This window comes from Terrapene carolina, unplaced genomic scaffold (genome assembly GCF_002925995.2).
Source record: "Terrapene carolina triunguis isolate 2854851 unplaced genomic scaffold, T_m_triunguis-2.0 Scaffold195, whole genome shotgun sequence".
Taxonomy (NCBI): Eukaryota; Metazoa; Chordata; order Testudines; family Emydidae; genus Terrapene; species Terrapene triunguis.
Window position 1 is genome coordinate 937051 of NW_020664546.1, and position 23474 is coordinate 960524.

The 23474-nt window shown below is 47.6% G+C and overlaps 1 protein-coding gene across 1 annotated transcript in view; it reads left to right on the forward strand.

Moving 5' to 3' along the window:
• Positions 1-8179, forward strand: part of KLHL12 (kelch like family member 12) — an 88088-nt gene extending 79909 nt beyond the window's left edge. Inside the window, exon 10 of the mRNA XM_026655099.2 lies at positions 8021-8179. Coding sequence (XP_026510884.1) covers positions 8021-8085 — 65 coding nt within the window. The 3' untranslated portion in view covers positions 8086-8179. The remainder of the gene's footprint in view (positions 1-8020) is intronic.
• Positions 8180-23474: the final 15295 nt, after the last annotated feature.

Genomic DNA, 23474 nt, shown 5'->3' on the forward strand with positions numbered 1-23474 from the left:
TGAATAACCCAGTCCCAGATGCATCCCGTCCATGGACCAGGCAGGACTCGGTAAGTGGGTGCCCATACCCCTTTAACTGGTCCATACGCTTGGAAGGAGCATTGGGACTGTACAGACTTCCACCCTGAAAACCTCCAGTTATGTCTCCATGGCCACAGATTAGATGGTACTCCTGAGGTGTCTGTGAGGGCAGTGGGCCAGGCCTGGTGCTCAAGGTCACTCTGAATGGCCACTAACTCATCATTCAGAAAATCCTGGATCTCTGAACATGCCGTGTCCCACTGCAATGCCTCCCCAGCACCAGTGATGTTCCAGACCATCTTTGCTAGAAGTCTCTGGGTTAAGGAACCAAGGGCAGAAATGATATGTAACTCACCTACCCCGGCTTGCACCTTGGTTAGTTGTGCCCCTGTAATAAGCCCTGAGGCCTTTTCTAATTGGCCCAATTTTTCTGCATGCTGTTGGTTTTTATGGATATTCCAAATTACAGCTACACTATTGGCTCCATCCCATAGAGATCCGGTCAAGTCTCTCTTCTTTCTAGAGGAAATAACCCAAGCCCTCTGTTGTGCTTATCTAATGGCAGGCCCCCCCCCCCCCCCCTTGAACATAGAGGTGATCTGGAAACTGGATAAGGGCAATACAAATTTAACAGTCCCTAATGTAGTGTTAATTACAATCCATTGATATCCTAATACAGCTCTCTTTGGTGTAGTACTGTACCACATCTGTTGGTTAAACACCTTTATGTACTTCTGGGAGGCATTGATATTAATGGCATAAGAAGGGGTGTATTACAGTAAGATACAGGTCACATTATTAGTCACTGGAATAATTTCTATGCAGGTAAAATTTCCAGTGGCAAAACAAACTCTTTGGGTATTCGTTTAATTGTTCACTAATATGGGATATCCTGAACCTTAAAAATAATTTCTTTTTCTAAACAATATTTAAATAAATCACTAAAGTGTGAAGGCCTTGGCCATTGGTTTTATCAAATATATGGCACTGTCTGTATTTGGATGTGTTACAGGGGTAATAGTGTAATGGAGGAGATGGCAGGGGCAGTGGCAACAAGGTGCCTTTGGTCCTTGTCATTTAAAATCCAATTAGGGAGGGCAATACATGCTGAAGGACTTATTCAAAACACAGGGCACAGCCTGTAGAATAAACTCCAAAATCCAATCAATACCACATTCCCAAGCATGGGTCCCACAAGTTTCTTCCTGCCAGTGTATAATTCTTTGTTTCTTCACCAGGGTCAGTTCTTAATGTCTTTTGTAGTCAGGAATCCCTGGACTTTGGTGGTTTCAATGGAGCGAGTGTTCCTTCTTCTCTTTTCCTGAAACAGTCGTGATTCAGCATCATACAAGGGAGAGGTTACTAGCACTTCACCTTGTCCTTTTCCCCTGCTGTCCAGAAGGCACAGCAGAGCTTGAAGGAGCTTATCAGTCAGAGAGCCCTCCCGAGGTGGAGGGGTCTTTTTACAGTGAGAAGCATGGGTCCAGGCAGGCAGTCCTTGGCACTTCACAGCGGTGTTGGTGGTTAACAGGACTTGGAAAGGGCCTTTCCAGTGTGGAGCCAAAGCAGTCTTTCGATAATGGACTTTACGTAGACTCAGCCTTCTGGTTTCAATGAATGGCAGGGCTGCTAGGGTCTTTGGATAGCACTTCTTTACCTGTGAGAAAAACCCTAACATATTTCATTAATGCCTGGCAATAATTTGCAGATTTTTTACAGCTGCTTGGGCACATTCCAGCCCCCCTTTTTCTTGGTTGTCAGCCAAGTCTTAGCTGTAGCAGTGTCCTTGAATGGGGCCAGCGTCTTATCTTTGGACTGAGCTTGCTAGCTATTTTTTTTCCCAGTTAACTTGTTCTGTTCTTTTTTCCTTCTCCCCTTCTTGGCTTTTTTAACCTACAAAGGAAACTTCCACTCTTCACTCATACACCTTTTCTCAACAATGAACACATACACATTGCCATTATACAGTACATTAGTCTTATTATTCTATGTATACCACATTTACCCTTCCAGTAAAATAACTTTATTACAGAGCTATGGAGCAACAAACCAGGACAAGCACACCCACTTTTGAGGAGTCTACTCGGTACAACCTCTGGTGTCTAATAGCTTTCCTCCCTCCCCAGCCCTCTGGCTAGAAATCTGAGGTAGCCAGAAGGATCCCATGTGCAATATAAGGAGTGGGTTAACCTTTCATGTCCTTGCTTCCAAAGACTGTTGGTATACAAATTTTAACAACAATTTTTTTTTCAATTAAAAGATCTGGCCAATGAAGTTTCTTTTTCTTACTTAAGCAAATGTATTAAACTTTAGTATATCACATTTTCCTGATTTATCCAAACACTTTGTATTCCAAGTTGAATAAAACAAGTATCTGCTTTTTTTAATTTAACCGTTCTATTTAATTTTAAACTAGACTGTTCTATAAAAAATATTAAACACAACAATTCTGGCCACAAGACAAACACCACAAGACAGGACACAGAACACAAAAATAATTCCTATTGTACCAGTAAATGCATGGTACGTTGAATGCTATTTAGCTGGCATCTGTTTTTCTCTGATTATCTGAAAGACAAAAGAACAGAAGTCTACCCCTTCTGGGTAGTCAATCATTGCTTAAAATATTTCCTTTATATACAAATACTCTTGTTGATTTCAGGCAAAACAGGAATTATCCCATATTTCCTTGTAATTGTTTTATAGGCAGCCCAGGTTTCAGTGGCTTCTACATTATCAGTTAAGATAATTTGCATTAGTACAGATGCTTTCTGGCTTGCTTTTGGATTCAAAGCTATTCACAGCTTAAAGACTCTTACTTAAAAAGGAACACAATTAACTTTTAACTCCTGTTTTCAAACACACAGTGATCTGAAAAAGACAACACAACCTATTTTGGTAGGTTTGCATTTCCTTTACCTCTGTTCCAATATACACTGCACATGTTCTGGGGGAAATACACATCCTCTCCATCAATTTCTACACAAGGTGTAACTGTTTCTTTTGTGCTTACAAAATCTTCATGCACCCACAGCAAAGTGACAGCTCGACCACACAGAGCCAGTGGCACTGTCCTTCTCTCTCTTTACCAGATCCTTTTATCTGCTATTTTGTTACCCAAAAACAAATTCAAATCTTTTATTCTCCTGGCTTTGACTACCCTGCTGCAGCCACAACCTTTGGTCTTTATTTAAAACATTTTAAATCTTGTAAAGCATTAAGTCACCTTAAGGATTAAATGCTAAATACCTTAAACAACACTAGTTTCCTGTGTCTGGCAAAAGTATTCTCAGTTTTGCAACTTTAAACAATACCAATTTATCTCAAACTTATAAAATACAGATTGTACACAGCAGGAGTGTTCTTCAGCAAATTCGACTAAATTATTCATAGTCGAATAATTCCACTTAAATAACCTCTTGCCTGGATTACTTACAGACATTCCTACCAAGTTTCACTGCTTGATTCCCTCCAGTAACTACAGAGTTAACTTTTCACTTTCTTTCTTTCAACTTCCTCAAACTGTGATTGCCTGCTTGTATGGGCCCGATCCTTTTTTCTTTGCTGCATTATTTCTTTCCATGGGCACAGGCATTGTTTCACTACCAATTTAGCAAGGAGGGTGGGCCTTTTAACTAACCCCCCTTTTATTTATTTATATACACCTATTTACATACACACATTACATCTAGATGCATCTTATTTAATAATAACTTTAATTCTTTATATCTGGACTTAATACAATTTTTTTCTTGAGGCGATAATAACCCCTCAGCACTGGTGCATTATAAAAAAGAATAACAGGGCTAGGGACAACGGGAGAGAAAGAAAGACCAACAGCATGAACAGCATGATAAAACGGGGGAGTCACACTTACTGACCATAGAAATAATGACTTCTTGTTAAATTAAGGAGGTAACAACAGATTAGATTTTTCTTTGGCCTTTCTGATAGAGGATACTGCTGCACCTTGGGAAGGGTTCTTGCTGGGTTTAGGTGAATCTTAACGGGCTGGGCAGACCCAATGCACCCAACCTGGTTGGCATGATCGGCTCACAAAGCCCATGGGGGGAGAGACCTTAACCAGCAGTTCCTGTTGCAACGAGGAAGGGCTGGGGTCAGTCTTTTCCTATAAACTGCCAGGACTTCATTGTGAGCGGGACCAGGCACGTCCAGATACACACCATCTGGGGTATAGCAGATTATACAATTTAATTTACACAACAAGTCTTTTCCCAAAAGGTTAACCGATAAACAAGGACTAAAGAGAAAAATTGACAATAACAGGTCTATAAGATCATCAGGAGGTGTGGAGGGGATACTCCAAAGAGCTTTGCCTCCTGAAGGGGTCTAGATGAATAGAGCGATATCTGCTGGCCAGCGGGGTTACGGAAGAGAGTGAATTTCCTTTTTATCTTTTTTAAGCTTTTCTTGGGAGTCCTTGGGACTCCCTACTTGAGATTTATGGCGCCGTTTTACTGTTTCCTTACACCAATAAAAATATACATTATAATGATCATCTCTAGTATACCAATTACATTTACATTCCTGGAGTCTACCTGATTGTAGGGTTTTGGTCAGCTATCCCGAGGTTACCGACTGTGAGATCCAATCTCTCAATCCCTAGGTTTCCGATAGCGTCTTCCTGAACCTATAATCCCTTTTTCCCACGATCCTCAGCTCCCCCTGAACACTATCAGGCCACTCACACGGGTCATAGGGCTTGCTTTAGAGACATTCCTGGTCGTAAGCCTCAAGGCCTCGCAGAAAGCTCTGGGCGTCTTCCTATGACCCTCACTCATTTTCATTCACACTTGCACACAAATGCTGAGGTAAGGCCTACAACCGAGGCCTATCCTTGTGGGAACCCTGACTCCCCGCCACTTACCCGTGGCTCTTCCCGGGGAAACCAAAAAGTTGTCAGGCGAGTCTGGCAGCAAAGGTCCGTATCCAGCTTGCTACTCATCCGACCCAGGGCCTACGGACAGTCCTCCACCGATAACCCAAATAGAGATTTAAAAGGTCTCTCACCTATCAAGTGCCGGCTGGGTTCGGAGGGGAATGGTCCGCGGTCTCCTGGTCCGGTGGACAGTCTGTGGATCCGAGTCACGGCACCAAGATTGTTGTGGAAAAATGACCACGCGTTGTGTTTGGATCAGAATCGCCTGAGGCCTTTTTATTTTCATGCATGCATGGGGGGTACCAGTGAACTAGCAATCCCCCTGATTACAGAATTTTGCACAGTTTATATAGCATAAAACCACAATTATGTAATACATACTTTCTTATCAGCATTATTACCATATTTGGAATACACTCTCCATAAAAGGAATATAGCTTAGCAAGCTTTCCTGTTTTTCACAGTCTGCCTTATTGCGGTTTCTAAGCTTTCCTGTTTTTCACAGTCTATCCTACTGCGATTTCTAGACTTCCCCAAAACCGTCAATGCAGCACTATGAATCATAGGCCTTATAATTATAGATAATTCTGCTTTTATACTTTTCTGTCTACCCTTCTCCTTTTACTTCCCCCCACCCTTTTCTCCTTCCTCCAGTCCACAGATACAGTTCATCTGACCCTACATACAGTTTACTTGACCAAAGTTTAGGCCTTATGGCTATTTTTCCTCCACAGTGGGTGAGGTGATATTTTTTGTTGAACTTCTGTTGGTGAGAGAGACAAGTTTTTGAGCTTACACAGCACTCTTCTTGGTGAAGAAGGTCTCTGTGTAAGCTTGAAAGCTTGTCTCTCTCACCAACAGAAGTTGGTCCAATAAAAGATATCACCTCCCCCACCTTGTCTCTCCAATATCCTGGGCCCACCACAGTTACACCAACACTGCGTAAAAACTATCTAGCTGACAAACTGGCTACATTATAGTTCTGAAAAAATAATTATCGAATGGGCTGTCTGTTACCACCCATCTCCTCGCTACCCCGTTAGCAGAAACATCATCCATCTCCATATTAGTGGTGAGGCCTGCTGGCTTGACAGCATGGAGAAGAATGAGGGCTTCATTCAGCAGTGCTGTCAAATAGGTGATGCCTTCACCAGGACTAAATCCAGGCCATTTTTGTAAAGGTGAAATTATGTTTATATGCAAATTATTATCACATATGCAAATTAGTGTATTACATTTACATTAGATGTTCCCACATGAAGATGAACAAAACTTGGCAGTGATGCCACTGTAGAGGCTAATCTCTGGTATGTCTAGACCGGGATAAAAGATGTTTTTCGTGTTAGCTAATAACTTCTAACAAACGTGTTTTACAGCTCCAGTGTAGACGGGGTGAGTCTTACTTTCATACATGCTAAATAGGGCATATTGGAGCCTGGGGGAGCCAAACGTCAACTCACCCAGTGTAGTGCATGCTGAAATCCACACTACCCTGTTTCCACCAGAGTGTAGGGTGAGTGTTAGGAGACATCGGCTAAGGCACGCTATCATCACACCTTTAAATCTTAGTCAGGATGAAGCTAACATGGGAACGGATGTGTCAAGTCACATTAACTCAATCAAACTAGTTACCGTATATACTCGTTCATTAGCCGTTCGTTTATAAGCCGACCCCCCAAGATGGATAGATAAAAATAGCAAAAACTGTATGACCCTTTCATAAGCTGGCCTTATATTTCAGGGGTTGGCAAACTTTGGCTCCAGGCCCGTTAGGGTAAGCCACTAGCTGGCCTGGATGTTTTGTTTACAAAGAACGTTCGCAGGCACGGAGCCCCTCAGCTCCCAGTGGCCAGGATTTGCCGTTCCCAGCCAATGGGAGCTGCAGGAAGTGATGCCACTTTCCGCAGCTCCCATTGGCTGCGAATAGCAAACCGCGGCCACTGGGAGCTGAGGGGCTCTGTGCCTGTAGACGCTCCAAGTAAACAAAACATCCCACCTGCCAGCAGCTTACCCTGACGGGCCGGGAGACAAAGTTTTCTGACCCCTGCTATATTTTAAAAGTTGGCATCACAAGAAACACTCAGAAGTTTTGCTAGAATTATTGTAGTGTAATCTAACGAAAAACCTGTTATAATAATAACTGAACTAATATGTATTCACCTTCAAAATTACAGTCAATATTTAAAATCAGCAAATGGATATTTAAATAAGTACCTTAGAACAGTATGAGACTTTAAAAAGTCTTAAAATCCTTCAAAGTCTGAATCAGTCTCTGATTCACCAAGCAGTTCATTAAACTCGGCTTCGGTCACCTGCATTGTCATCGTAGATGTCAGCAGTGTCATCTTCAGACTCAGATTCCTTCTCATCATCAGTCTCTGTTGTGTCATCATCAAATATGTCATCATCTTCTGACCAATCGAGTGCATTGCTGATACAGCATTTCTGAAATGATTTTTCTGTCACTTCCATGGGAATGGACACGATTCCCGCCTTTTGTCAACTTTGCCATGCCTGAGCACGTCCATTCAGACCACATTTTGCGTAGCCTGTCTTTAAAGGGTTTGTTCAGGCAGATGTCAAGTGGTTGTAGAACCGAAGTTAAGCGTCCAGGTATTACAGCCAAAGTAGTTTTCATATTTTTGGCCACATTTTTCACCTCATCTGTCTTGTGTGCCCTGAACATGTCCCAAACGAGCATAGCTGATTTCTTGAAAAGTGCTCCTGGTCTCTTATTCCACACTTTTTCCAGCCATTCAGTAGTCCCACTTTCATCCATCCATCCCTTTTCGTGTGCACGTACGATGACACCAGCAGGAAATTTCATGTTTTTAGGTAAGGTTTTTCTTTTAAAAATAGCAAGAGGGAGCTTTGATCCATTTGCCAAACACAATAAAACCACCGTAAAATGTATTTTTTTCATGGCCAGTGGTTTTAATTAAAACTGTTTTTTCACCAACACCGGTTACCATTCTGTTGCTCGGGAGATCGAATGTCATCGGTGTTTCATCCATATTTTCTATTCGTGACAGTTCAAATGCATATTCCTTTCGATATTTTATAATAAACCTTTGGAAAGATTCGATTTTTTTCTTCCAGATCTCTCGGCAGCTTTTGCGCTGTCTTTGTTCGCTGACGAAGACAGAGACCATGACAGTTCATGAAGCGAGTACCCCAACCTGCCTATGCGACAAACATTGACAGCTTTACTGATTTGTACTTGTCGTCTTTCAACATTTGCAGAGCACGCAGACTAATTCCAGTTCTAGTGACACTGTACCCATTTTGTCGACATTCAACAACCCAATTATTGAGATCTTTCTCTAGGTCAGGAAAGGAAGCACACCATGTTGGACATTTTTTCTTGCTTCTTGGCATGTCTTTTAGTGTTGTTTTATTTTTTTCACCATTCTCTTACTTGCTTCTCATTGATACAGAACTCACGAGCAGCAGCGCAATTATTGTTTGCTTCTGCATATTCAGCAACTTTAAGTTTGAACGCTGCGTGATAAGCAGACCGTTTTCTTTTGATTTCACCGTTCATTTTAAATACTAGTATGAAAATAGATTATTATTATTATAGTTATAGATTTTTTTAGGACTTTAGGAATGTCACCTGCTTTATCGCTGTCAAATTATTATTATTCTTTGTTTATTTCAAAGCAGCCTTGTAGATTGGCATGTCTGTGGCGATAACAGGCTATTTAAATTTTATTAGCGATTCCTTCGATTCTGTACGTTATATTTTCATATTGGCTCGAGACTTATGAGGTCCATTGGCAGAAATGCATGAAGAGATCAAATTATACAGTAGCAGACTGACACCAGTGCTATAGTACTATCGTTCATGGTATTTTTCTGATTGGCTTGTAAGGTGTAGCATTTTGTGAAATGCATGAGGCAAATGTCATGCAGATCTGCAGCACTGCTCTTTTAGTATTCATTTCAAGCCAATCTAGTCCACTAAACAAAGCCTTTGCAACTTTAAAAGGCTGCAGTATTGACATCAATAAATGGGTCGGCAAACTTTGGCTCCTGGCTTGTCAGGGTAAGCTACTGGTGGGTTCGGACGTTTTGTTTACCTGGACCGTCCGCAGGCATGGAGCCCGTCAGCTCCCTGTAGCCACACTGCGCCGTTCCCAGCCACTTCCTGCAGCTCCCATTGCCTGGGAATGGTGAACCGCGGTCACAGGGAGCTGAGGGGCTCCATGCCTGCGGATGCTCCAGGTAAACAAAACGACAGTGTATTAGATATTCAATTCAATAATTCCATAGTGTTTAAAATCATCAAATTTTGATGTAGACCCGTTTATAAGCTGACCCCCGCTCTTTGATGCTTCACTTTTTTACCAGAAATATTCAGCTTATGAACAAGTATATACGGTAATTTGGTTTTTAAAAGCCACCTTTGTGCTGTATTTTGTGATAGCACCTTTATCACAGACCCCCAGGCCAAACCTTAAACTTTTGACTCCTGCAACAGACCTTTGTGAAGTATCTAGACTAGCATTTAGAGTCCTATTAGTTAACTTGCATTAATTGGTAATTAATTGAGTTTCAACAGGGCCACAAATTCTAGCCTAGACAAATCCCGGAGGCCAGGTTTTCAGAACTCAGCATGTTAGGTCATAGCTGAGGTCACAGTAGGAGGTGAACACTTTTGCTAATCTGGCCAAGAGCTCAGCTTCCATTTGACAATCAGGCCCCAGTTTCAGGTGCTGAGCTCTGGAAAATCAGATTTTTCATGACCTGGCCTGTCTTTTTCCTCTTGACTAATGAAACCGCAACCGGGTCAGACATTGTTTCAGCTACTGCCTTAGCAAGAGTAGAATGGTGGCTAAATGCTTTTATTTCAACATGTTGGGTGTTGCACATTTGTGAAATCAAGGGCGCAGTTTTCTGCAGAGAATGGAATGAAAATGCTGCTGAACTGTTCGGGCTGGTCTCTGCAGTGCACTGGCTTTCAAAGCCATTCTGCAGTCTGGCTGAATCCAGTTGTCTGTTCTGCTGCACCTCTTCTGGGTAGCTGTGCGTGTGGTGTTCTGTCCCAGCATCCCACACAGGGGAGGGAAATAGAAACTGGCAATATAACAATGCCTTAGTCCTCCTTAACCAAACCTTCCATTATCTCTGTGCCCAGCATAACTCCAAGATGAAGGGAGGGGTGCAGTACTGTGGTCTTCCTGAGGGATTCTTCAAGGCAGGGCTCGAAGGGGACAGAGTTAAGGACATGTGGAAAGTGTCACCTTAACTCTGCATTCCTGGTTTTTGTAAGTGTCCCCCCTCCGCTATCAGTGATAGGTGATATCAGTAGAAGTGTGGGCAGTCCTTAACTCAGCATCTCCTGGATTGCTAATGTTCCAATATTGGGTTTTAGAATCCCACTTTCTGGATAGGTGTGAGGAGCAAAAAGTCCTGGTGCGTGTGAGGAATCAGAACATCCCCTTAAGGATACATTGGGAAAGAAACTGAGGGTTTGTCTACGCTACAAAGTTAAGTCAACATAAGACAGGTGTATATGCTGTGATGCTCCTCCTGCCAGTTTAACTCTCCTGCTGCACCAACATAATAAAATCACCTTGATGAGAGGTGTAACGTCTAGGGCGATGTAGGTAGAGTGGTGCAGCGTCAGTGTAGATGCTGCATTGCTTATGTTGCCCTAAGTGGCCTCCAGACAGTGTCCCACAATGTCCATTGTGACCGCTCCAGTTGCTGTTTTGAAGGTCACTGCCCTGCAGCCAGGTACCCAGGCATGTGCCACTCCCCTTTTAAAGCCCCAGGAAGTTTTGAACTTGCTCTTCCTGTTTGCTAGGTGTGGAGAGCTCACATAGCAGCTGTCCAGCTGTGCAGGATGGCTTCAGGCAGCAAACATGCTCCTGCCTGGAGTACACAGGAAGTGGTGGATCTCCTGGGTCTGTGGGGAGAGGGGGCCCAGCTCTGCTGTAGCTACAGGAACTTTTTGGGGGCATGGAGAAGAAGGGCTATAATAGGGGGACACAGCCATGCCATGTAAAAAATCAAAAAGCTGCAGCAGGCATAGCAGAAGACAAGAGAGGCAAATAGTCACTCTGGTGCAGATTTGCAGGCATGTTGCTTCTACAAGGAGGGGGCTGGGGTCAGGGTGCTGACATGCAGGTGGGGGAGCAGTCAGGGTGAGGGCTGTAGAGGAATAGGGGGGCTGGAGTTGGGGTTGTGGGAGCAGCCAGGGTAGTGGTATAAGGGTGAGGAGCTTTTGAAGGGAGCAGTCAGGGTGGGAGGTCAGGGTGCTTAGCCTCAGACTATAGAAAAAGCAGGCATGGTTTTAAGGAAGAAAGAAAGATAGCACTGGCATTCACTTTTTCATATAGATGTAAACTGCGCAGGATTAAATTACTGATGGAGAGTGGGAAATTGGTACAATTTTTGCCTATTGTAGATTATTCATTAAAGAAAAGGGATTTACTTCTTTTGAGGAAGGATTTTGTGTTTTAAGTCTGGCTGAAACCTTCTCCAATCATACAAAGCTTAATTAGAAAAGAAACAGCATTCCAGGACCTCCCTACACTCCCCCCCCCCCCCCCCCCCCCCCCCCCCCCCCCCAATTCCATGTATCTTCCAGGGCTGCAGCAGCACCCAAGGCACTCCACCCCGTAGGAGATTAAACAGAACAGCCGCACATATACCCAGCTGTGAAAGCTGTGTTGGTTCACCCTGTTCCCTCCCCTTTAAAGATACTTTCCCTTGCATATATGAAGTTTTCCTCCACATTACATAGGTAGGTTTTGTGGAAGAAAACAAGTCCTCACTCTGCGTTTGTTAGCAACAAGCCAGAGAAATTTATTACGAGCAATTGCAAGGGAAGACTGCAGCCGGACAGGGGGCCCCCCTGACCTTAGGCAGATCTTCGTTTTACAAGCAATATAGGGCAAGTATTTATACCTTCCTGTTACATATATCAGCAGCTAACGGTTATCCTTTGTTTATACAAACTCCCTTCAGACTCTACCTTATCTCAAGGTTTCTGCTTAAATCAGCATTCCATCCTTATCAGCTAAAAGCAAGGCGAGAATTCTGCATCTCTAACAACTCTCGGGTTGTTAGGTTTAGGGCTAACTTTCACTCTATCCTTAAATTGACTAAAACATTTATCCTGCTTTTTAATTCAGCTTCCACATGGGTATGGGTGTGGAATAAAAATCTACGTGTGAAAACTGAAGTTATCTGCTAACATTCACCAACAATAGCAATAGGTGCATGTGAATTGTTATAGTTGAACACACACAGCAATCACTACAAGGTACATAGCACAATGCTAACAAACAATGCCAGGCTCAGCACATTACAGCAACACACGTTACTGTGGCTCATTATTAAAATGCTCCTTCAAGGCCTCCCTCAGCCAAATAGTCCCCCATTGGGCTCCTCTTATAGCCTTGCGTTAATAACACACAGCTCAATACTGAAGAGCAGTGCAGGATCCAGGCTTTCTGACACAATGGCTGGCTCACAGCTTACCAAGGCAGTTGAAAAGCAGCTGGAAACCTAGTAGGATGCCCATGGAATTATGGGATTGAGAAACCTGCATCATGTGACACTGAACCTGCCCCTACGAGGCATTGCAAACCCTTCCCAAAGCACCCTGCGGCCAGTTGTGCAGTGGGATAGCTACCCACAGTGCACTGCTCTCTGGGTCGATGCAAGAGCTTCTACTGTAGATGCGCACCACCAACACAAGGAGCATAGTGTGGACATGCAACAGAGGTTTAATTACAGCAGTGACTGTATGTTGGTGTAACTTATGTTGACTTAACTTTGTAGTGTAGACTTGGCCTCAGTTAATTTGAGATATGTCTACACACATAGGCGCCAACTCCATGGGTGCTCCGGGGCTGGAGCACCCATGGAAAAAAATTGGTGGGTGCTCAGCACCCACCGGCAGCTCCCCATGGCCCCACCCCACCCCCCTGCTCCAGCTCACCTCCGCCTCCTCCGTGAGCGCGCCGCTGCATCCTGCTTTTCCCCCCTCCCTCCCAGCACTTGCGCTGCGAAGCAGCTGATTCGCTGGGCAGGGAGGGAGGGGGGAAGAAGGGGAACACAGCGCGCTGGGGGAAGAGGCAGGGCCGGGGCGGGGATTTGGGGAAGGGATCCAATAGGGGCAGGGAGGGAGCGGAGTTAGGGCGGGGACTTTGGGGATGCGGTTGGAATGGGGGTGAGGCATTGTGAAACAATTAAGGTCCTGTTTTCACAGGGGTATCCTAAATTAAAAAACAAAACCAAAAACCCGTGGGCCAAACAAGACAGGCACCACTGTGTCTCAGGAGATGGGTTTTCAAAGTTTTCTACAAGGCAGCTGCTCTTTAGGCCAGGGGCAGGAGTGGGTGAGAATGAGTCACTGCTTCTTTTGGACTGCTCATCCCCAATAACTCCCTCTCGGTAACACCTGCCAGGGGCTGGCTCGCTGGCTTTTTTATCGGCGCTGTGCAGAGCCAGGCCCCTATGGAAACCTTGCCTGCCGAGCCAGCAGCACAGCGCTTTGCAGAACCTCCCTGCACTTGCCTCCTTTCCAGCAGCCACCATGTGAAAAGCAGCAACCGCACAAAAGAGAAGCGAGAATGCAGCAGGTGCCTGCCAGGTGCTGTCAAGATCACGTGGGGTCGGGCTTTTCTGGGGGGTGGGGACGGTGGTGGCTCTTGTCACCATGGGGGTGGGGAGGCTGCTTTCGCCCGCTGATTTCGCAGCCCAGCCAGGGGGATGGGCCGAGGCCGGCGGGCGGGGGAGAGGCAGCACCCGGCTGACAGCGAGCTAGCGGCAGTCAGGGGGCATGGGGAGGCGGATTTCCTCCGCGCTGCCGGCAACACCTCCCCGGGGGAAGGGATCCAATAGGGGCAGGGAGGGGGCGGAGTTAGGGCGGGGACTTTGGGTGGGGTTGGAATGGGGGCGGGGATGGGGTGGAGTCAGGGTGGGGGGGCGCGGGCATCCACTGGCGCCGGAGAAAGTTGGCGCCTATGTCTACACAGCAAAAGAAACCCCACTACACTATCAGAATCCAAGTCAACAAACTTGGGCTCACACTACAGTGGAGAAACTAGCTGTGTAGACATTTGGGCTCTGGCGGAAGCTCAGGCTCTGAACCCAGCCCTGTCCCTGGGCTTCAGGGCCCAAGCTTCTGCCCAAGCCCTAACGTCTATGAGCTATTTTTAGTGCCGTAGCATGAGCCCAAGTCTGTTGACCTGGGCTCTGAGACTCCCTGCCACAGGATTTGTGGGTTTGGGGTTTTTTTTTTGCCATATTGATGTACCTTGGGGCTGCACAAGGCCACTTTGGGCTGATCTGGGGAGTAGAACCCAGTCTCCAACTATGACAGAGGAAGTCTCATCCACCTTCCACCTGAACATGCTGTGACATGATCTCGCTAGCTCCTTATTGGTATGTTAGCACGAGCAGGCAGAGTCCCTGGAATATTGTCACAGGCACAAGCTCATTTAGCAATATTGTTCACTATTGTTCATTGGAAGAGGGTACAGAGGCAGCGCCAATCTTGCTGCTGGTACTGCTGTACAGCAGGATGAACTAATTTTGCTTTCTCCCAGTGGCAGGGAGCACAAACACATCCTAAACTTTCTCCCAGCGTTATTTCCTGACATTTCTTACCCTTGGAGAGCTATATGGGGGGGTTGCCAAAAAACCCAGCCAACCAACAAGACCAGTAACTTGTTACAAGACTAACTCTGTGTGCATCCCATCCAGTCCATAACCCCAGCTCTCACCTCATGTAGCGCACTTCTCCCAGAGCCTGGCAAAAACCTCAAGATTCCTGATCCCAGCATCCTGCAGTTGTTTAAGAAATAGTTGTATGACCCGCTGCTAAATGTGTGTCATGTCCCAGCTAATAGCTGGGCCACCCAAAAGGTAAATCATAGAATCATAGAATATTAGGGTTGGAAGAGACCTCAGGAGGTCATCTAGTCTAATCTCCTGCTCAAAGCAGGACCAGCACCAACTAAATCATCACAGCCAGGGCTTTGTCAAGCCGAGCCTTAAAAACATCTAAGGATGGAGATTCCACCACCTCCCTAGGTAACCCATTCCAGTGCTTCACCACCCTCCTAGTGAAATAGTATTTCCTAATATCCAACCTAGACCTCCCCCACTGCAACTTGAGATCATTGCTTCTTGTGTCATCTGCCACCACTGAGAACAGCCTAGCTCCATCCTCTTTCGAAACCCCCTTCAGGTAGTTGAAGGCTGCTATCAAATCCCCCCTCACTCTTCTCTTCTGCAGACTAAACAATCCCAGTTCCCTCAGCCTCTCCTCATAAGTCATGTGCCCCAGCCCCCTAATCATTTTCGTTGCCCTCCGCTGGACTCTCTCCAATTTGTCCACATCCCTTCTGTAGTGGGGGGACCATAACTGGACGCTATATTCCAGATGCCAAATAGAGGGGAATAATCACTTCCCTTGATCTGCTGGCAATGCTCCTACTAATGCAGCCCAATATGCCATTAACCTTCTTGGCAACAAAGGCACACTGCTGACTCATATCCAGCTTCTCGTCCACTGTAATCCCCAGGTCCTTTTCTGCAGAACTGCTGCTTAGCCAGTCGGTCCCCAGCCTGTAGTGGTGCATGGGATTCTTCCTTCCTAAGTGCAGGACTCTGCACTTGTCCTTGTTGAACATCATCAGATTTCTTTTTGCCCAATCCTCCAATTTGTCTAGGTCACTCTGGACCCTATCCCTACCCTCCAGCTTATCTACCTCTCCCCTAAGTTTAGTGTCATCTGCGAACTTGCTGAGGGTGCAGTTCATCCCATCATCCAGATCATTAATAAAGATGTTGAACAAAACTGGCCCCAGGACCGACCCCTGGGGCACTCCGCTTAATACCAGCTGCCAACTAGACATCGAGCCGTTGATCACTACCCATTGAGCCCGACAATCTAGCCATCTTTCTGTCCACCTTATAGTCCATTCATCCAATCCATACTTCTTTAACTTGCTGGCAAGAATACCATATCAAAAGCTTTGCTAAAGTCAAGATATATCACATCCACCACTTTCCCCATATCCACAGAGCCAGTTATCTCATCATAGAAGGCAATCACATTGGTCAGGCATGACTTGCCCTTGGTGAATCCATTTTGACTGTTTCTGATCACCTTCCTCTCCTTCAAGTGCTTCAAAATGGATTCAAGTGCTTGAGAACTTGCTCCATGATTTTGCCGGGGACTGAAGTGAGGCTGACTGGTCTGTAGTTCCCTGGGTTCTCTTTCTTCCCTTTTTAAAATATGGGCACTGTATTTGCCTTTTTCCAATCGTCCGGGACCTCCCCCAATTGCCACAAATTTTCAAAGATAATGGCCAATGGCTTTGCAATCAGATCAGCCAATTCCCTCAGCACCCTTGGATGCATTAGATCTGGACCCATGGACTTGTGCATGTCCAGCTTTTCTAAATTGTTCTTAACCTGTTCTTTCACCACTGAGGGCTGCTCACCTCCTCCCCCTACTGCGTTGCCCAGGACAGCAGTCTGGGCGCTGACCTTGTCTGTGAAGACCAAGGCAAAAAATGCATTGAGTACTTCAGCTTTTTCCACATCATCTGTCACTATATTGCCTCCCCCATTCAGTAAGGGTCCCACACTTTCCCTGACCACCTTCTTGTTGCTAACATACCTGTAGAAACCTTTTCTTGTTACCCTTCACATACCTTGCTACCTGCAACTCCGATTGTGCCTTGGCCTTCCTGATTACACCCCTGCATGCTCTAGCAATATTTTTATACTTCTCCCTAATCATCTGTCCAAATTTCTACTTCTTGTAAGCTTCCTTTTTTGAGTTTAAGCTCACCGAAGATTTCACTGTTAAGCCAAGCTGGTCGCCTGCCATATTTGCTATTCTTTCTGTACATCGGGATGGTTTGTTCCTGTGCCCTCAATAAGGCTTATTTAAAATACAGCCAGCTCCCCTGGACTCTTTGTCCCCTCATATTAGCCTCCCAGGGGATCCTGCCCATCAGTTCCCTAAGGGAGTCTAGACTGCTTTTCTGAAGTCCAGGTGTGGCGGTGCCCCCTATAAGGCTTTATGGAAATATGCTTATGAATGTATATATGACATAACTGGAATATGTTTTATGCTACATATGCCATGTAACATATCTTGGTAAAGGTTATGATCTACTGAATACATTCCTCCTCTTTGCATGCATGTATGATTTTTGTACTTGAAGTTATGAATATTGGCTGTATACTTGCTTGATTTCTAAGTAAGCTTTGTAAGGCATTTGGTCAGCTTCTTTGGAAAGGAATTTGCAAACTTAAGTGCCCAATCAAGAAGCACCTAAGGAACAATGAATCTTGGAAGGCTCCAATCCACATAAGAAGTCTACCTGAGGACGTTCAAGGAAGCATGTGAACCATGGCTGCTACCCTGTAAGTTCTGAGTCATGCATGGACATGTGACTTGCCCATGTGACTCCAAAACTCCATCTTGGAGCTGGACTTTGCATAGGAGAGAGGAGGGGGTCTCCACCCGCAAGAGAAAGTCTATTTAAACCTCTGGGAGACCCCTCCATTTGATCTTCAGCTGGCGAAAGAGATAGCCTCTCCACCCCCAAGGATACCTGAAAGAAACTGGAACAAAGGACAGTAACTACAGGGGGTGTGAGTGATTGCTGGACCCAGACTAGCAGGAGACTAGTCTGTAAAAGGAAGCTTACTGGAACTGATGAAGTTTTATTTGTATTCAGTTTCTTAGACATAGACTTGCATGTTCTATTTTATTTTACTTGGTAATTCACTTTGTTCTGTCTGTTACTACTGGGAACCACTTAAATTCTATTTTCTGTATTTAATAAAATCACTTTTTACTTATTAATTAACCCAGAGTATGTATTATTACCTGGGAGGGCAAACAGCTGTGCATATCTCTCTATCAGTGTTATAGAGGGTAAAACGGATTTATTTGGGGTTTGGACCCCATTGGGAGTTGGACATCTGAGTGTTAAAGACAGGAACACTTCTGTAAGTTGCTTTCAGTCAAGCCTACAGCTGTAAGGGAACGTGGTTCAGACCCTGGGTCTGAGTTTGCAGCAGGCTAGCGGGTCTGGCTCAAACCAGGCAGGGCACTGAATTCCTAAGCTGCCAGTGCAGGAAAGCAGGGGCAGAAGTAGTCTTGGCACATCAGTTGGCAGCCCCAAGGGGGTTTCTGTGATCCAACCTGTCACACCAGGGTCGGTATTTTGCTACTCTCTTTTCTTCCTTTCGTCAGGATCCTTAACTCAACCATCTCATGGTCACTGCTGCCTAGTTTGCCACCCACTTCTGCTTCCCCTACCAATTCTTCCCTGTTTGTGAGCAGCAGGTCAAGAGGAGCACGGCCCCTAGTTGGTTGCTCCAGCATTTGTACCAGGAAGTTGTCCCCAGCACTCTCCAAAAACTTCCTGGATTGTCTGTGCATTGCTTTTTGCTCTCCCAGCAGATGTCAGGGTGATTGAAGTCCCCCATTAGAACCAGGGCCTGTGATCTGGAAACTTCAGTTAATTGTCCGAAGAAAGCCCTCTTCTACCTCATCCTTCTGATCCAGTGGTCTATAGCACACGCCCACCACAACATCACCCTTGTTGCTCTCGCCTCTAAACTTAACCCAAAGACTCTCAACAGGCTTTTCTCCAGTTTCATACTGAAGCTCTGAGCAATCATACCACTCTCTTACGTACAATGCAACTCCTCCACCTTTCCTCCCTTACCTGTCCTTCCTGAACAGTTTATACCCATCCATAAATCACTCCTGCAGCAGAAGTCTGTGGTGGGGATCAGAAGCTCCAATGCTCAAGCCCTGCCGATGAGCCACAGGAGAGTCCTTGTGCTTGTATATAATGTCATTTGTTTGTTTTTATAAAATTGTTTCTTTAAGTCTCACAGTGAGTGTGTCCTGAATCAGGTGTTACAGTTAAAAGCTGATAATTGCTCAGTTATGGTGGGATGCAAAACACAACCCGAGTGCTGTTCTAGTCATTTGTCTCCCTTTTGCTGGCTTGTGTGGCCTGCAGCCAGGTGGGAAAGCTGAGAGGTCAGTGCAGGATAGCTAGTGTGAGAAGAGCTACTACTTTGTCATGCTGCTCCCTTGAGCACATAGTCCACCAGTCCTTGGTCTGGTGAACAACACGTGTTTCTTATTTACTATTTGTAACTTGCCCAAGTGTGGGTCCTCATGAGTGGGGGAAAGGTTCCCAGCATGAGTGGAGCAGTTTGGGACTCCTAATGGGGTCTGGAAGCTGGATTCTCAGCAGGGGAAGGAAACAAGTTTAGAATTAGCAGCTCAAGGGAGTTCTGTTCTCTGGCTGCAGTTTTGCCCCTCTGATAATGAGGGCATAAGTTCCTGGGTTCTCAATCCTCGTCAGCCATGCCACTAACAATGGCAGCACCCAGTAATGGCTGTTCCTGGGGTCTGAATAAACTCACTCAACCCTCAAGCACCCAGTAAAACAAAGAACAGATGCAACACAGTTCTGTAGAACCCAGTACGTGATGCCCAGAGAGCCTGTCTCTGCCTACAGGAACCTCACACCGCCCTGAGAGCAGTTCCACAGCATGTTGTTGGCCTCAGCCTCCCAGCAAGCAGCCAGTGCCCAGGACAGCTCCCCAAGATGAAGCTCAGTGCAGCATGGAAGGGGTGGGGGATTGGCCAACTATGGGGGTGCAGTCATTGTTCAAACCTTCAGTGACTTCACCCTGTGAGCACTGCCTAGCACTCTGGTTACTTCCCAGAGCAGCAAGTCTGCCCAGCCCCTTGCTGTGTGGACCTGCTGATGATCAAGGGGCTTTTCTGCCTGGGGCGTTTTGTCACTTCAGATCCTGGATCAGAGCACTCATGCCACAGACCTGCTCATCGCTCAATCACCAGAGCAGACACTGTAGGAAGCTAAAGCCGGGGAGGCAGGGAGCTAGCCCAGGGATTAACACGATCTCTCAGGAGCAGATACTCAGGCTCAGGTGCAGCAGCAAGTGCTAGTCATGATATCCCAGTAAAATGAGGGCCTGCTGTTTTGGAATGACAGTGTAATTAGTGTGAAACATGAGTCACTGTACTGTGCGCTGGAGTTGGGAGTGTTACTGGAGTGCTCGGTATCTGTGGGTAAGTCAATGGCTAATAGGTAAAGTAGAACATGGAGCTTAATTCCTGGGGTTTGTAGGACAAATATAACTTGTTTTGCACTAAAACCAGCTTCCTCTATGCAGCATTTTACACCAGCTCTTAAAAAGGAGGTTGAGTGGAGCTGTTCATTGCACCAGTTCAGCAGCACCTGCGCTAAAGACCTTGACCCAAGCGCTCAGAAACACTGATCTAGCCACTGCTTGTAAAATTCTTATAGCAACACCTGTTTGCCAACCAGAGATTGAGGCATGAGTTTCCTAGCCAGAGTAGACACAACCCAAGAGATTGAAGGATCCTGCACAGAGGACATCAGTTCTCCTCAACAGTCGCCATATGGTAGCCAAACAAACAGATTCCACTTCCAATTCTTAAATATTAGCTTATGCAGAAATTTTATTTCATGTGGGAATGTCTGGCCTCATGCTGTTCTTGTATGCAGCTAATGCTTCTCCCACCAAGGAGGGACCAGGAAATGGTCTGAACCAACTTGTCTCTTTCCTAATCTCACAGAGTTGCCTGAACAGCTGATATTTTGATGCATGTGCTGTGATTTCACACTGCACTAAAATGTTCTGTCACAAAGCTATGTGTCCCCCAGTTTCAGGAGATCTGGCAGGAGCAGGTGAGTCTCACACGAAACCCACACAGCATGGGGAGAAGTTGGCTCTAGCCCAGGCCTTTGGCAGGCAACTAAATGTGTGATGGCTTTACAGAAATGTTCTTGACCATATTTGCTGCAGAGCAACTAAGGGGGGATGTGATAGAGGTCTATAAAATCATGACTGATGTGGAGAAAATGACCAGGGAAGAGTTATTTATGCCTTCACATAACACAAAAACCATGGTTCACCCAGTGAAATTAATAAGCAGCAGGTTTAACACAAACAAAAGGAAGTATTTCTTCACACAACGCCTTTAAATCGGCTTCTGTACCCAACGACTGGAAGATAGCTAATGCAACGCCAATATTTTAAAAGGGCTCTAGAGGTGAATCCAGAAGGCCCAGGAAGGACTGGGAGCTGCAGAAGGCCCTCCATGAAGAGTTGGGCAAGCTGGCGAGGGAACAGCGGGCCCTGGTAAAACTCCTTAGAAAGGAGTTTCAGAGGAATGGTGGAGAAGGGCGTGAGCAGCCGAGAGCCAGGGCCAGGAGGCCTGTGGCAGAGCGCCAGATATGTTATGCCTGTTTAAGGCAGGGACATATAAAAAGGGATTGTCCCTACTGGGGTGGGGGCAGGGTGCCTCCCCCAGGAGAGAGACGGGGCAAATCCCGGGGGCAGTCCGCCAGGTGAGGGAACCCAGGCGGCTGCTAACCTGCTGGGCCAGTGGGCAAAAGGGCCACATGCAGTTGGCATGCTCGGGCCCAAGGGGCAAGGTCCAGCTCCGCCCTGGCAGAAAGGTGGGATCTGAGACAGACCAGGAAAGACCCAAGACGGCACAGAGGCGAGGAGCCTGCTAGGCCTGCGGTATACCAGGTCACATGAGGAGGCACTGCCCCCTCAAGGGAGTTGAGGGCCGGTCGACAGAGGTGCCTGGAGGCCCGGAAGGGGCCGTACTGAACCCAGTAAAGGCGACAGAGGCCAAGGCGGAGATGGCGGGGACCCAGCGGGGAGTTGGGACTCAGACCGTCGCCGAGCCGGTCGCCAATGGGGAAACTCAGACTGAGTGGGGCCTGCAAGAGGCCGGGACCCAGGTGGTTGTGGGACAGACCACTAAGTGGACCCAGGCCCTGCAAGTGGAGGGTCCGGGGGACGCTGACCTACAGGCATGGCTGGAAGCCGCGGAGCTGGCCCGCCGGAAGGCGGAGGCCCAGTCCCGGGAGATGGCCCAAGGCTGGGAAGCATCAGAGAGGACGTGTGCGGGCCTGGAAGGGCGACCCTTGAGGGGTAGCCTCAGGGAGCCCAGGCCAAGACTCCCCCCTACCCCCAGGGGTGGGGATTTTGAGGGGGGGTATATCGGGGTAGTCACCCCGCTCCGGCCCTGAAGGGGTTAAACCAGCCTGGGGGAAGGGACTGAGGCTGTGAGAGGGCTGCTGCTGGGGTAGTGGCAAGCCTGGGCTGACAGGGGAAACAGCTACAGCTGGGGCCATGCCCCAATCAGGGCCCAGCTGGCCCTTATAAGAGGGCAGTGGGCCAGGCACTCAGATAGAGTCTCTCTCTCTCTCTCTTTCGCTTGCTTGCTGAGAGAGGAGGGCCTGGCTGCTGAGCAGGGTACCTGAGTGGGGAAAGGGTGGAGGAGCTGGGGAGCTCTAGCCTGGAAACTCCCCAGGCTGCAGGCCTTGATAAAGGCCGGAAAGGTACTGGGGTTGCAGAGGGGCAGCCCAAGGGTAGGCACCGGCAGCAGGTCCAAACCCCCCTTGCCTCTGATGAGTGGCTTTTACACTGCAGTCCACCCCAGTGAGCGGGGGCTAGATTGTGACTGGCAGTAGCCACTGAAGTGAGGTGGGGATAGGGCAGGCCTGCACAACATGAGGGGGGTGAGTAGGTGGGCTCACTGTGTGGCCCGTGGGGAGTGAGTAGGCAAGCGGCGGGGTGGGGCAAGCCAACGGCTGGCTGGCTGGCCAGTGGGTGGGCGGGGTGGTGAAGAGGCCAGTGACAGGCTGGGGAGTGAGGGTGAGCCGGGGGCGGGGGCAGCAGCAGAAGGTAAGAGGCCAGCGGCAGGCAGGCAGGTGAGCTGGCGGCGGGGGGAGCAGGCAAGCCGGCAGCGGACAGGTAGGTGAGCTGGTGGCAGCAGCGGGGGAGGGGGGGTGAGTAGGCAAGCCAGGAGGGGTGGGGGGCTGAGGAGGTGAGTGGGTGGGCAGTGGCGGGGGGAGGGAAGGGCAGGTGAGCCAGCGGTAGGGGAGGGAGGCTGAGGAGACGAGTGGGCGGCAGGGGGTGAGTAGGTGAGCCAGGGGGTGGGGGGGCTGAGGAGGTGAGTTGGTGGGCAGTGGTGGGGGGGGCAGGTGAGATGGCGGGGGGGGAGGGGGGCTGAGGGAGTGGGCAGGCAGTGGTGGGGGGGCTGAGGAGGTGAGTGGGCGGCGGGGGGTGAGGAGGTGAGCTGGGGGTGGGGGGCTGAGGAGGCGGGTGGGCAGTGGCGGGGGGCAGGTGAGGCAGCGGCGGAGGGGGGGCTGATGAGGCAAGCTGGGGAGCAGTGGTGGGGGGCCAGGTGAGGCGGTGGCGGAGGGGGGGCTGAGGAGGCAAGTGGGGGAGCAGTGGCGGGGGGGCAGGTGAGCTGGTGGGGGAGGGGAGGCTGAGGAGGTGAGCGAGCGGGCAGTGGGGGGGGGGGCAGGTTTGGCGGGGGAGGGAGGGGCTGAGGAAGCAAGCAGGCAGGCAGTGGTGAGAGGCCATTCCTAATATCTGTAAAAGGATAAATGGACCCAAGTCAGTTATTAGGAATGGCAATATACAAAAACCTGTAGGAGAACACTTCAACCTCCCTGGACAC